The 13,471-nt window shown below is 40.8% G+C and overlaps 1 protein-coding gene across 3 annotated transcripts in view; it reads right to left on the reverse strand.

Moving 5' to 3' along the window:
- The window catches only part of unc5db (unc-5 netrin receptor Db), a 185,444-nt gene that overhangs the window by 62,567 nt on the left and 109,406 nt on the right, over positions 1–13,471 (reverse strand). For all 3 annotated transcript variants that reach the window (XM_044362152.1, XM_044362146.1, XM_044362144.1), the window contains exon 4: positions 13,093–13,196. In XM_044362152.1, the coding sequence (XP_044218087.1) occupies positions 13,093–13,196 (104 nt within the window). The remainder of the gene's footprint in view (positions 1–13,092; positions 13,197–13,471) is intronic.

The raw sequence follows: 13,471 nt of genomic DNA on the forward strand, positions 1-13,471 counted from the left end.
TCATATACAACAATAGAAGTTGTATTGTATTCATTGGGACCGTGTACAGTGTTAAACATAAATGTACTGCACCAGAGTTAGCTTCAAGCTAATTTAAGTGGAGTCTGTTCTCATTTTCAATAGACATATGATCACTATGCTGCTAATGAAGTGCTTCTCAGATTTAGTTTTAGTCATCTGAATTGTTTTAGTTCAGTAAGTATCATAAGATGTTAGTGACTAAATCTACAGTAGATTCAGTTTGCTAAACTAACAGGTTGTGTAATGTATTATTTAGATGTTTCTCTATAATTTCCAGTTAATTCTCTGTATATACACAGATTGCTCCATACAGACTCCTGGAGGAAATATCTATTTACCTGTTATTATGGGATGGTGTTAAGGTTTGAACGTGCAATACAGACACAATTTGTGATGTGAAACACCTTTATTCATCTTACAAATAATACAAATAAAACCAAGTCTCATGTCAAACAAACCAGAATAAGGCCTTGCTCCGACAATAACAGAATAAGAGTGATGAGCATGAAGCCTCCTCTCCCTGAATAATCAGATATACTCTGCTGTGACCTCCTCATCGCTATGTTGGTCTTTAGAAGCACTCAGAAGATGCACCAGCTTTATTTACACTCAGTAGCCCGTTCTTGTCATCAAGGTCTTCTGTATCTGTGAGCTTGAATATGGGCTGATATTTCTCTGTCTCACCTCCTGACCCCCCCCCCCCCGTCTCTCTCTCATACATATGCACACACAGCTCCGAGCTGCCTCTACACTACATTTCTGCTCCTTTCTCCCGTCACATGTCTGATATTAAGTTAACATGAACACTGCGTTTAACGTTAGTGGTGCGCTACTGAAAGATCAATTTGTTTAAATTTGAGGATAGTGAAACTTTACAATCAATCTTTTCATTCATGATCTCTGGGTACAGGACAGCGCTGGTTTCTTTTAGCTTGTATTGGATTCCAAGTTTAGCAAAAACACACCAGCTCGGGTTAGCTGAGAAAATAATGTTAGCTTGAAAAAAAAAAACCCAAAAAACCAAACTCATCCATACGGTATCTCTCATCTCTTCCCAACTCCTTTTTTCCTCGTTGACCAAAACTATTTGTGGACAAAATGAACGCTGCTTATCAGATTGTATAACAGCGTCTGAACCTCCTCCTCTTCTCTCCACGCCGTTCCGATGCCCGTGCATCAAGCAGTGATTGTAAACTTTAGCCAGCGATTGGAGGAGACACAGAACTCCTGGAGAGAGATTTTTCAGGAGGAGGTTGTTACAGCAGACTTTTCAACCTGTACTGAATCCTCCAGTTCTCATATTCGGATCCGCTCCCCTTAAAAGTGCACGGCGCCGCTCATAACTGCTGGTCACCTGCACCCTGAAAGTCCCACCCTGCTGTAAAACCACCACCACTAAAGCCATTAGGCAGTCAAAAGCAGCACTATAACCAATTACCAGCAACAGAGAGGAAAACTAATTATGAATTACAAACTTAGTGACGCTTTACTGCCTCTACTCTGGTAAGAGAGCTGCATCGCTGCGTTTGCAAATTACATTCATAGTGTGGCAGAATGGGCCAGGCTGATGGATTTATAGGAAGCGTGCAGCACCCTTTATAATAAACAACACTCAGGCTGGATGCAAATAGGAAGTGCCTGTGGGCATGCAAACACTGGGTAAATAGAAATGACACACAGACCCCAGGGATGATGGATTGCAGGTATATATTGACATGAATAAAAATGATAATGAACATCATAACACAGTAATCATTTCTCACATTCTGGTATTTTTTCACACCTATTTCAGTCTATTGCTCCACTGTTGGCAGCAGTGGGAATTTTCCTTTTTCAGAGGAGAGGAGTACAGTATGATTACAGCGACTGAAGCCTGTGTTTTCCCCCCCCGGCTGCTTGCCTTGAAGAAAACTTAGAAGCCGATCTTCAAAGGCTCCCAGATTCTTTTCCACAATTAAAAGATAGCCTTTAGCCGGGGTTTCATCAGAGGTAAAGTGCTTCGCCTCGTTGGTAGGTAAGAAAACACAGAGAGACAGACGACTGGGGGACAGAGTCTAATTCCTCATGATTAAAGTAATCTGTCACTGAATGGGTGACACAAGTGTTGGCACCCCCCCCCACCCTTCCACTCTTTATGTATTTATTTCAATTTTATCTTGGGAAATTTGCGACTTGAAAGAGGCAATTAACGTGTGGCACGAGCCGGCCCTCGCAGTGTTTGGGGCCACGCTGCACATTAGCTGTCTGTCTGCCGCTAACAGCCCTTGGGTAATGATGAAAAGATTCACCAGGCAGAAGGGAAGAGAGAGAGAGAGAGAGAGATACATAAAGACAGACAGGGAGAGAGAGGAGGAGGAGGAAGGTGGGGGGCATAGTGAGAAAAAAAAAAAAAAAGGGACAAATACAAATTAGCCCAGCAAGTGTGTGGCGGAGGATGTGAGAAATGAATTGCCTAATTGGCACATTTGTTTCAATTAGGATGCGGTCATCAGTGTCAGTCTTGACAGAGGGGTTTCCAGGCGGGGGCCCCACATCAGGGCTTCCTCCTTGTGATTTCATTACCCGGACCGCCCCTGAAGGTCACCTCCTCCAGCCCTGCACAGCAGCCAGGTCCTCTCATCTACTTAGGAGTGAGTACACACACACACACACACACACACACACACACACACACAACCAGCTCATTCAGATGACATTTGCTGATGATTAGATGCTGAGAAATGTGTCGGCTGTGGGGCAATTAGAGGACAGAAGAGCAATGTAATGGGTGACTTCGCAGCCATCATCAAGACTTATGAGAAGAGCAGTGATCAAGACCTTGCCAGCTGACGCATTTTTTCCCCGCGCTTGTGTGCCTCATCGCCCCAAACCGAGGTCTAATGGTCATTTGATGTCAAGGTGACGCAGTGCAAACGGTGCACTTCAGTGCTATGAGGTGAAAAATATGTCTGCTGAGTCATGCTCAGGTGTCACAATTTAGCATGATCTCCTCCCCTTTGGGGGCAGCTCTCAGTCGTCTGCGGTGGAGCCGATGTGGGCGGCAGAACTTTTTAATTGCTGAGTATCTCATCAACGCAATTACATGGATTAAGCGTCTCCGTCAGGCGTACCCGGGGGACCAGGGGGACGCCGATGGGACCCGCCGAGCAGCGTGTCAGAAACCACAGAACTAATCCACCCGGCGGATTCTCCCTGCAACCAATCAGCAGCACACATGAAGACACACACACACACACACACACACACACACACGCAGATACCCGCAGATGCTTTGAACTCAGCATGGCGTGGTGTGTTCATACGAACGGCGAGCCTGACAGCAGCAGGTAGAGTCAGAGGGAGCTATCTGCGGCTCAGCTGTGCTCTCCCGCTCTGGAGGTTAATCAGAAAAGATACAGGGAGAACACAAGTGGGCCCACGTCGCCCATCCGCCTCCCCCGTTGCTTCCCAAATGCCATCTCTCCTCCCCTCCGAGCTATGTGGCGCTGCATTACTATTCCACCCCGATCTGTCTTATCTTAACGAAATAAATAGAGGGAGCTCCTGGCTTCGGCCTGGGATGAGGAAGGCTGTGTGTGTGTGTAATTGCTTGGCTTAATAATGAAGCTCATCATCTGCTCTCTAGGAGACTTTCTCTGACCTATGAGAAAATAACAGAGACGCCAGGCAGCGGGATCGGAAAGTAGAAACAAGTGCAGAGGAGGCAGGAGGTGGGGACGGAGTTAAATGCTAACTTGTTTTGGAGTAGAATCGCAATGTCTTTGTGAAGCTCAACAGAGAACAGCTTGTATCAAAGTGCAGAAGCATTTAGTTGATTCCCTTTTGTGCCATAGCTCGGGCTGTCTACCTGAGCTACTGTAGATCAAGGGGATTCATCTTGGATTAAAGGCTTTCATTCAGGGAAGTTGAAACTGGCTTCCTGTTTGGCTGTTCATTTCACATTTTCTCTCAGAGTAACCTCTCAAAAGAAACTCATTATACAGGGTTCTCATGGACTCCTTTCTCCCAGAGTTAAAAGATCTGCTCTGCATTCACACCCCCTGTTATCTGTCAAGTAAAGTGGGGGATTGGTTTTGGATCAGTAGCACTGAAACGAAATTACAAATAAGCCGCTCCTACGTTCTATTAACCATTGGGAAATTACAGTTGCTGCTGTTTGGGTTCGATGTATGAAGGTATTTTTGTAGGAAAACACTTGAGAATTTGCATGTTGCAATTCACACCGACAGACAACGATCACACACACCTGTCTGCTAAATGTGGATTCACAGGAAACAACCACAAGTGTTTCTGTTGATTATCTGTTGAAGATGTCTGAGCGTTGAGGTTAAAACCTGATGTCTGAATATCTGTAATAACTGCTTCACTGTCATTTGCTTTCAATGTAATGTTTTTGATGGAAACTTTGTGGGTTCCTTCCTTCAGCTTTGCATGCTGGGACTTTTCATATTGATTCAACTCTGGAAAAGCAACAAAAAGTCAACAAAACATGTTATTGGTCAGACAGACGTTCACATGCATGATTGGTTGGTTTTCAACTGAACTTTATATTGAATTCATCTGAATGTACTTAAAGCTGCAGTAGTTCAGTTTTTTTGGCCACTTGGGGGAACGAGCTGAAAACATCTGACCTGATATAAAGTTGTTATGTTACACATCCAGCAGACACAGAGCATCAGAAGGATTTAATGACTCTTTAGCTGCTAAATGCTCCACTATGTTCACCAGCTAGCTGCTAACTAGCAGGTAGCCTGTGAGCTTATCAAAGCTTTTTGGTCAAACAGCTGTAAAACCAAAACAAGGAATAAAAGAGGCTAAAATGCTCCACACTCAAAAAAATATCAACTAAGGCATGTGTTTGATCAGCAAACTAGAAATATGTTTGCATTAAATGAATGAATTGTGTTTATGTTCATTAAATACTTTATTCTTGTTTGTTGTACATGACTCAAAGAAAATTCTGATGAATTCAATTAAAACAGTGACTGTGATCAGCTACTGCACATGCTCCATGAACATCTGTAGAAGCGGGAGTGGGACGTTTCATGCATGTGCAGGAGTACTCTCACCTAATCGTTTGGCATCCTTGATATTAAGGGTTGGTAATTCAGATACATCTACATGACTTCATTTAGTTCAGTTAATGCTAGCTCAACTTTGCTATGGCTAGCTTTTATTTATTTATGGCTATATTATTTCTCAAAATTGCTTTTTTGTGCTTCATGTAAAAACTCCCGAAAAATAAACCTGCAACCTGCAGTGTAACTAAATCAATTTAGCATTCATTTCAGTGAAGATAATACGTGAACCTGTGTTGTAGCCAAGCTAGCGGCTCTGCCTTGATAGAGATACACTGTGTGGGTGTTGAGTTTTCTGCCCTGGAAATAAATGTTCATGTATGATGGTGTGTCTCTCTGCTTTGCAGCTAGGAGCTAGGCTAAATAACTGTCAGCTTAAAACCAGAGGATATGGGAAGGTAGCAAAAGGCTGTGTAAATCCTGTCTAAACCTTTCTGCCACACAAACTCAACTCATCCACATATAAAAAACACCACAGACGTATGAAAGCTGTGCTGCAGTATGTCTGTCTAATGTGCTTTGTATTTTACAGGGGAAATAATAAGAAGCAAGCTAAAATCAACGTGTCTAAAGTAATTACATGTAACATCACATCAGTAGGATCTGTTCTCTGGTCAGTCATGGAAATCATATTTGGCCCTTTTACAGTTCTTGAGTTCAGAATCTATTAAATTAGCTGGAATATTGCAGATTGTTTTTCTGCTCTCTGGTCCTCTACGTTAAGGTTGAGTAACATTTATCTATTTAATCATAGATATTGTAATACTTCTATATTACTTCTGTTCCTATTAATTTTTTTTTACCAGAAATACGTTACAGAATAAAGCTGTATGCACCTCCTCAACAATAAGTTGATATATTTGTTTGTATTATTGTTTATCTGTTATCTAGCTGCCGTGCACATTATATGACAGGAAGTTTATCCACTCTTGTTTTGTTGCCTTTATTTGGCTATTTTGTATTTGAGGAAATACTGTATATTTATTTTATCATTTGCTGATGCATTTTTTTTCTTTCAGTGATGTGTGTGTGTGCAAACATTGTGTCACAAGAGTATTTTGTGTGTATTTTGGTCCAATATGATGATATAGTATGTCAAAGTGAAAAAATAATTGTCTGGTCATATAGGTGATGTGCTGAAAAAAAAGATACTAAACACTGGCATGTTAAACATTTTTTAAAGTGATGTATAAAGGCAAATTCAAAAGTATGAAAAAACAGCCAAAACAGCCCAAAACTCCTCAGAGTTAAATAACATCATAAACTACATCATCATTATATTATCAGTGCATATATGTATATTGTCCATGCACGTTCAAGACTCGGAGTGTCGATAAAGCTCGTTCATCTCAGTTTATACAGACGGCTTCCAGTTCACTAACTTTTATATGCAGTGAACTCTCCACAGAGATGTTTTAGTTAATATCAGAACACATCTGCAGAGTAACGAGACACTCGGTTGTGTGTTTCTCGGTTTCCCTTTCAAGACAAATATTTACATTTTATACACACAAAAAGAAGAAGCATCGTCCACACACACATTGAGAGATTTATAAGGCAGTGTGGATGCATTTGTGGACCTGGTGCAAGTGTCAGATACCTCTGATAACATGAGCTGTTCTGCTGATGTATCACATGATGAAGTAGAAACTGAGTCAGTGACAGAAAGTGATGATGGTGCTGTTGAAAATCTGCCAGAACTAATTGAGCAGGAAATAGCAGTAGTATTGTTGAAATTGGAACATATATTTCATATTCCAGCAAAAGGAGTAGATTAGTTTTGGAAGTTACATTTTTTTTACTGAGGTCAGCTGGTGCTCCTGTCACAAAGCGTACAGTTACAAACATTTATAAAAGCTATAACCTCCATATTGGTGAGGCTGTTATTAAAGCCTTTCTAACCCTGTGGCTAAAATTTTGGGAAAGTGCAGCTCTTATTAAAGAAAACGACACTGAAAACTACATTTGCGGGTTGTAGAGCCTGTTGAGAGTTTTTTATCTGTAGACCAATGGAGGTCATTTCAGTAAATCCCTTTATTACAGTTATTGCGAGAGGTACTGGAAAGAGTGATTGAAGAACAACTAGCTCAAGAAAGTAGAGAGGAGTGCACAGTGATCAGCACATTTACAGGCAAACAAATCGTTTTCTAGCTGTTGAGAGTTGAGAATTCCCATAAAATGCTGTATTGATGATTTTGAGGTTTATAATCCTCTTGGGCCCTCATGCACTAAACATAAGCTTTGTGCTGTATATTGGCTCTCATTCTGCTCTTTCATCCATTTATTTGGCTGTTCTTTGTAAAAGTGAAGATTCGAAGACATTTTGGGGTTGAAAAAGTGTGATCCAGTTTTGAAAGATCTGGTGATTTTGGAGCAACCTGGTGTTGCATCATCAGTCCCTTAATCGGTGCTTTTCACTGAGTGTTGGAGGGAATGAAGTCACTCACTGTTTTAGTCAGTAATTAAGTTAAAAATCACAATGCGCCAGTAGTAACTGGCATATTGCAACTGGCCTATACTGGCAGTATTGTGGAGATGTGTAGAGATAATGATGGTAAAGATCTGCTGTACTGTTAGCTCCACAGGAGGTCAGAGCGTCTCTATTTTTGTAATCTTCTCTTATATCCTACATGCATCAACAGTTCTACATCTACCTGTTATTTACTCAACTCATTTCATCTTCTCGGTTTCTTCGCTTTAAAGTTTGTGTCAACAATCCTTCAGAACAGCGTGGTTGCTGTTAGGACTGTTGGTGCTAATATGATGCTAAATACTAAAGGGGGGAAAGCTAAGATGAACAAGCTTAAAGCCATATAAATAAAATATAAAATGGTTTGGCTTGTTGTTCTTTATTATGTATGCTAGTGGACCTAAATGAATGATTACAGTAGCAATGACAACAACAATAACTGAAACAAGATTGACATTAGTGTAAGAGACAAAACCTTTATCAGTTCATTCAACAAGGCTGAAATGTGTTGTAGTAAAGTGTTTGACCAACATAAACTAACCTTAAACTCATTTGACCAGATTAAGTACAAACATTTGAATTCAGTAAATCTATGTGGTGTCCAAACAACATAATGAAGATAAACTGATGTTACTTGATCTGTTTAGATGGAATATAAGTGCTAATGATTAAATTATGTTCACACAATGATTTATATTTTGAGTGCATACAGTGCTGAGAGGAAGCCTTCACATTACACATTATCATGTTATTTGATCTGTTGTCAGTAAAAAAAGGTAATTTTAGTGGTATATAGACATGTGAGAGACACTGGGCAGTGTGCTGTGTATCATCAGTGTTTTTGAGTCCAGCTCTGTGAATCACAACCTCTGTCACTTCAGCCTCTCGTGCTTCACAGACGGAGATTTCACCTACTCTCACGTTTGCTAGAATGGTTGCATCTGGTGCAGAAGTGACTTAAAGATATTGCAGGGAGACAGCTAACGAGGTCCTGCAGCAGGTATGGACACTCACAAGAGCCTAGAGATCTAAAAACATACAATTCTCATAGTGCAAACCTGTCAGATGGATGGAGGACTTTACAGTGATTTCACAGTCCAACAAAGATCTTGTGCTGTTCTACCATGTGTGTATTATTTGCTGATAATTTAAAAAAAAATAGTATTTATAATAGAAGTATTTAATAAATGCTTTTTCACAAAGACACGAGAATGATTTTATTGTTTGATTACTGTGGTGTAATATACTGTACACAGCAATCTGACACTGTTAACAAAAAGTTTATGTGAATGACTTCTTTAAAGAGTAACTTCAGAGCTATGAGCTGTTGCACTTGCAACCACACCCACCAGTGATGTCACGCTGTACCTGGGGTACACCTCTACATCACAGCAGCAACATGAGAAGTTAAAGAGACGGTAACCAGCTGGATTTTTAGCTACTGGTTTTTGACTTTTCCTCTATACAATAAATACAACATAATTACAGTCAATGTTGAAATATAACTATCTAAGAGCAATGAAGAAAACAAAGATGATGCTTGTTGTGCAAACAATTTACTTACAACTTATAATAGAATTAATGAAATTAGTGTTGCTTCATTACTTCCCATATATACTATACAAATATCAATTTGTACTGTATGTTGGCATTTAACACAGCAGTCTCCGAGTATATTATAAATGTCTTTCTTTTTTACACTTACACAATAGAAAGTGCCTTTAAGACTCCAGCTAACTGCAGTGTAACTACTACAACCACAGAAAAATAAACGCTGATAATCTCATATTCAGTCAATACTGAATAATATATTATGTCAATATTGGGACTGAGTGAAATAAGCAACCTATAAAATGTTACAGTTGTAGTATGAAGGGATAATTGGAGAGGAATTACAGAAGAGTCTGAAATATATCTGGCACAGCACTTCCCTCATGCAAATAAAGATGCCCAGAGCGGAGGAGAGATTCCTGCTAAGTGTGAGACTGTTGTAACCACATGATACAAAATGATTTCACTCTGAGTGGCTGGCGACTCATTAGCTCATCCTGACATCCTTGCTGACGAAGGTGATTTCCAAACACACCCTTCAGAAGCACAGTGTTTACACTGCTCTCCAAACCGCAGACTCAATTTGTATCGGGGGCCTGCTCTGTGTTTGCTATAGTAGCATCCATCCTGCAGCAGCACTCTGAAACCTCACACCGCCACACTCAATGACGCCATCTCAATATTTCATGGACGAGGTGTGCTGAAATCGACTGGGCTGAAGATATCTGCCCTGTGCTCTCTACATTATTCACTCCCATCTCTTGTGGCTGGGCTCATTTGTGTTGACAAAGGACTAGATGGGAGATTGTGATTTGCTCCATACTGCTCAGATTCAACTATTTTTATCCCTGCTGTGAATTCTTTGCTGCTGGAATGACATCACTCCTCCATTTCCATGTTGAATCATTTATACAGCGCAGGCAGAGCTGGAGGTTGACCTCCACCTAAATTTGTTCCCTGCTCACATCAATTACACATCCATTGTTCATGCTGATTATCAACGGGCCAGATATGGAACGAGACCGTCTGAACCGGAGTGAGAATGTTTTTAACGGAGACATTTTAAATGTGAGAATTGTCCCACTAGTCGTTCTTGCAGGTTGTGAGAAACAGCTGTTCTCCGTCTCCCTGGGAGCCGCCACCGCCACAATGAACCGCTCTTTAGCAGATAAACAATGTTAAATACTCCATCTTGGTGCATGAGAACAATATTACATCCTCAGAAATTCCATACAGATCTTTATGGTACTGTACATGTGTTTACATGCACCAGGTCATTTTTTAGAGTATTTCTATTGTATGTTTCAGAGGTGTAATGCACTGTAGTAATATTTTACTGCCATTCATACTCCTTATACATATATCTTTACATATGTTTAGCTGCTAGCTGCCAGCAAAAAAACCCCAAAAAACATGTACCTGAATTAATCTAATAATAAAACATATTTGAACCCCCACTTCTTGTAAAGAAGTAAGTCTGAATAAAAGCTGTGTAACTGCTGTCAGTCCCAGTAGGAGGTTTGATTTGCACTGGACGACATGTCATGGTTTTCTTTAGAAACTGGAGGTTGTGTAAAATAATGATTCTGAAGTTGGTCTGAAGTGTCTATGAAGAGAAATTAGAAAGATATTGACAAAAAAATGGGCCATAATATCATGAGGCCCTATTGCATTTTTAAGCGACTGTGCCTACAGCAGGATGATAAAAATACATTTATCTTTTTTGAAATGTTTATTTGAAAATGAGAAAGCTGATGACAAAAATCTGAAAATCTCCTTTGTACCATTTGGATGCACTTCATGATGATCATAAGGTAAAAATAACACCTCTGGAATATCAGTCAGCTTTGCAAAACAATAGATTTGACTCATTATCTGTGAATATCCAAATAACATACTTGTACTGGGGTACGACCGCGTATGTTTGTAAACAATGTAAACAATGTAAACATCTTCTTCCCCTTTCATACAACAGATAGAGACTCATTCTTATGAAGCAGCTGTCACAGGTTAATCTCTGAGACTCCAGTCTGCAGTGCAGTTTCATACACTTCACTGATAAACCACAATTACACTGAATAATTACCAAATAAAACGTTAGCTTCACTTCCACGTCTCCCCCTCCATCCATATGCATATCTGTCTCATTAGCTCACATGTGCGTGCTTTCTATTTCCTCTCTCTCTCTCTCTTTCCTTCTGTCTGTCTCATTTCAAAGAGTCTGTAAAATTACATTTAAATGTCAGTATCACTGAATTAAATTATGCATTAAATTTATTATACTTTATTGCAAGAATGCACAACGCAGATTTATATTTGCTTATTTCTGATAGTATTTACACCAATCAGCCATGACATTAAAACCACCTGCCTGATATTGTGTAAGTCTCCATCGTACCACCGAGACAGCTCCGACCTGTCGATGCATGGACTCCATAAGACCTCTTAACCCTCCACTGGTATCTGAGACATTAGCAGCAGATCCTTTAAGTCCTTAAACTGTTCTTGAACAATTATTGCAGGGTGCATTATGAAAGAGGCCACTGCAGTCAGGGAATACTGTTGCCATGAAGGGTTGTACTTGGTCTACAACAATGTTTAGGTAGGTGGTACATCATGAAAGCCTGGACCTGAAGTTTCCCAGCAGAACGTTGCTCAGAGCATCACAGCCTGCTTTCTACCCATAGTGCATCCTGGTGCCATCTCTTCCCCAGGTAAACAAATCAAACGCACCCAGCCATCAACATGATGTAAAAGAAAACATGATTCATCAAACCAGGCCACCTTCCTCCATTGCTTCACATGCCCACTGCAGGCTGATGGTGGTGGACAGTGGTTAGCATGGGCACCAGTCTGCAGCTACGCAGTTCCAGCAAGCTGCCACGCACTGATGCACTGACACCCGTCTATCATAGCTCCTCTGAGGGACTGGACCGAGCGGGCTAGCCCTGCTTCTCACATATGTATGTAGTAAAAATATAATAATAATAATAATAATAAAATAAAATAACCACACAGGAATGTCTGTTTCTGGTGAATCCATCCATCCAATTAAACACATTACAGATCAAGTTACTTTATCACATTCATGCAAAAAGTAGACAGATTTATGATTAAATTTTTATTTTAAGTTAAATCCAGCAGAGCGGTAAATGCAGCAGAGTCCCTGCAGCCAGAAAGCAGATTCTATTCATCCTCAGCTGATGAGGTAACTCATCAAAGACAAACCTCCATCGCTGCCAACATCAGAAAGCTGGAGAATATTAGTGTCATGTATATTGAAACTGGGATACTAGAGTGCATGTAAATGAACTCAACAGTAAAGCAATAAGTGACTTCAGACTATATAAAAAAAAAAAAAATCTGTCATCTTAGATGCGATGATGCAATCCACATTCATAGATCTGTGTGTGGAAGCTTTAACCAACAGATTCTCTTTCATGATTTTCATGTCTGATGGATCAAAACTACAGAATCCAGTGAGATAAAGAGCAACATCCCCCGTACCCTCTCCCTTAAATCAACCTTCAAAACTCTAATTGGACCGTTCACTTTGTGGCCTGACCCACTTTTCAGATGTTTCTAACATTGTGAACTCACAGGACTCGTGAGGCTAATGGTGATGTAAAGCGAGTTTGAGAATCTCTAAGTGTTTGATGTCTTCTTTTTTTTAACTGATCTAATATTTTACATGGTTTGTTGTAAGTGTTTTGATTCAAATGCATGCAATGAAACCTCTTTATCTCAGGTGGAACTTCTTCTCTAAATGTTTATGTGCACTTATCCCTGGAATCTAACACAACTATATCAATCTCTTAAAGGTCAGAGAAAGCAGAGCAGAAGCAAGAATCGACTGTGTGAGCTGCGGAGAGAGTTACTCCTGCAGAATAAGGATGCAGACCTTCTCTGCTCAGTGGGAGTATAAGCTTCTCGTCCTTTCAGGAGAGGAGGAACGAGGAGCGCCGGTCTTACCTCCGCCACAGGCACTCCCTCTGGAGGGCGACAGTGCAGGACGATCATCCCGTTGATTGGCACCTCCTTCCCCTGGGGGTCCTGCTCAAAGTTTTTCCTCAGGTCTGTGTGGGGGAGATAAGAGGCAGCTGTCAGGTGTCAAGTGTTACGGTCAGCCTGGCCTCAATCCTCCTGCCCATGCCTCCGCACGCCACGACCTTCAAAACCCACTATAGGCTGTGTAGGATAGAGAGGATCCCGTGGCCCTGTGTTGGGTAATCTGTTGACAAGGTGGTTTGTAGGATACTCTCGGTAGAGGAAGTGTGTGTGTTGCTATGATCAGTCTGGGCAGTGCATACAATAGTGACGCATCCTGCTCTGTCCATTTGATAGCTTAGTG

This window comes from Thunnus albacares, chromosome 2, assembly GCF_914725855.1.
Source record: "Thunnus albacares chromosome 2, fThuAlb1.1, whole genome shotgun sequence".
In the NCBI taxonomy this organism is placed as follows: Eukaryota; Metazoa; Chordata; class Actinopteri; order Scombriformes; family Scombridae; genus Thunnus; species Thunnus albacares.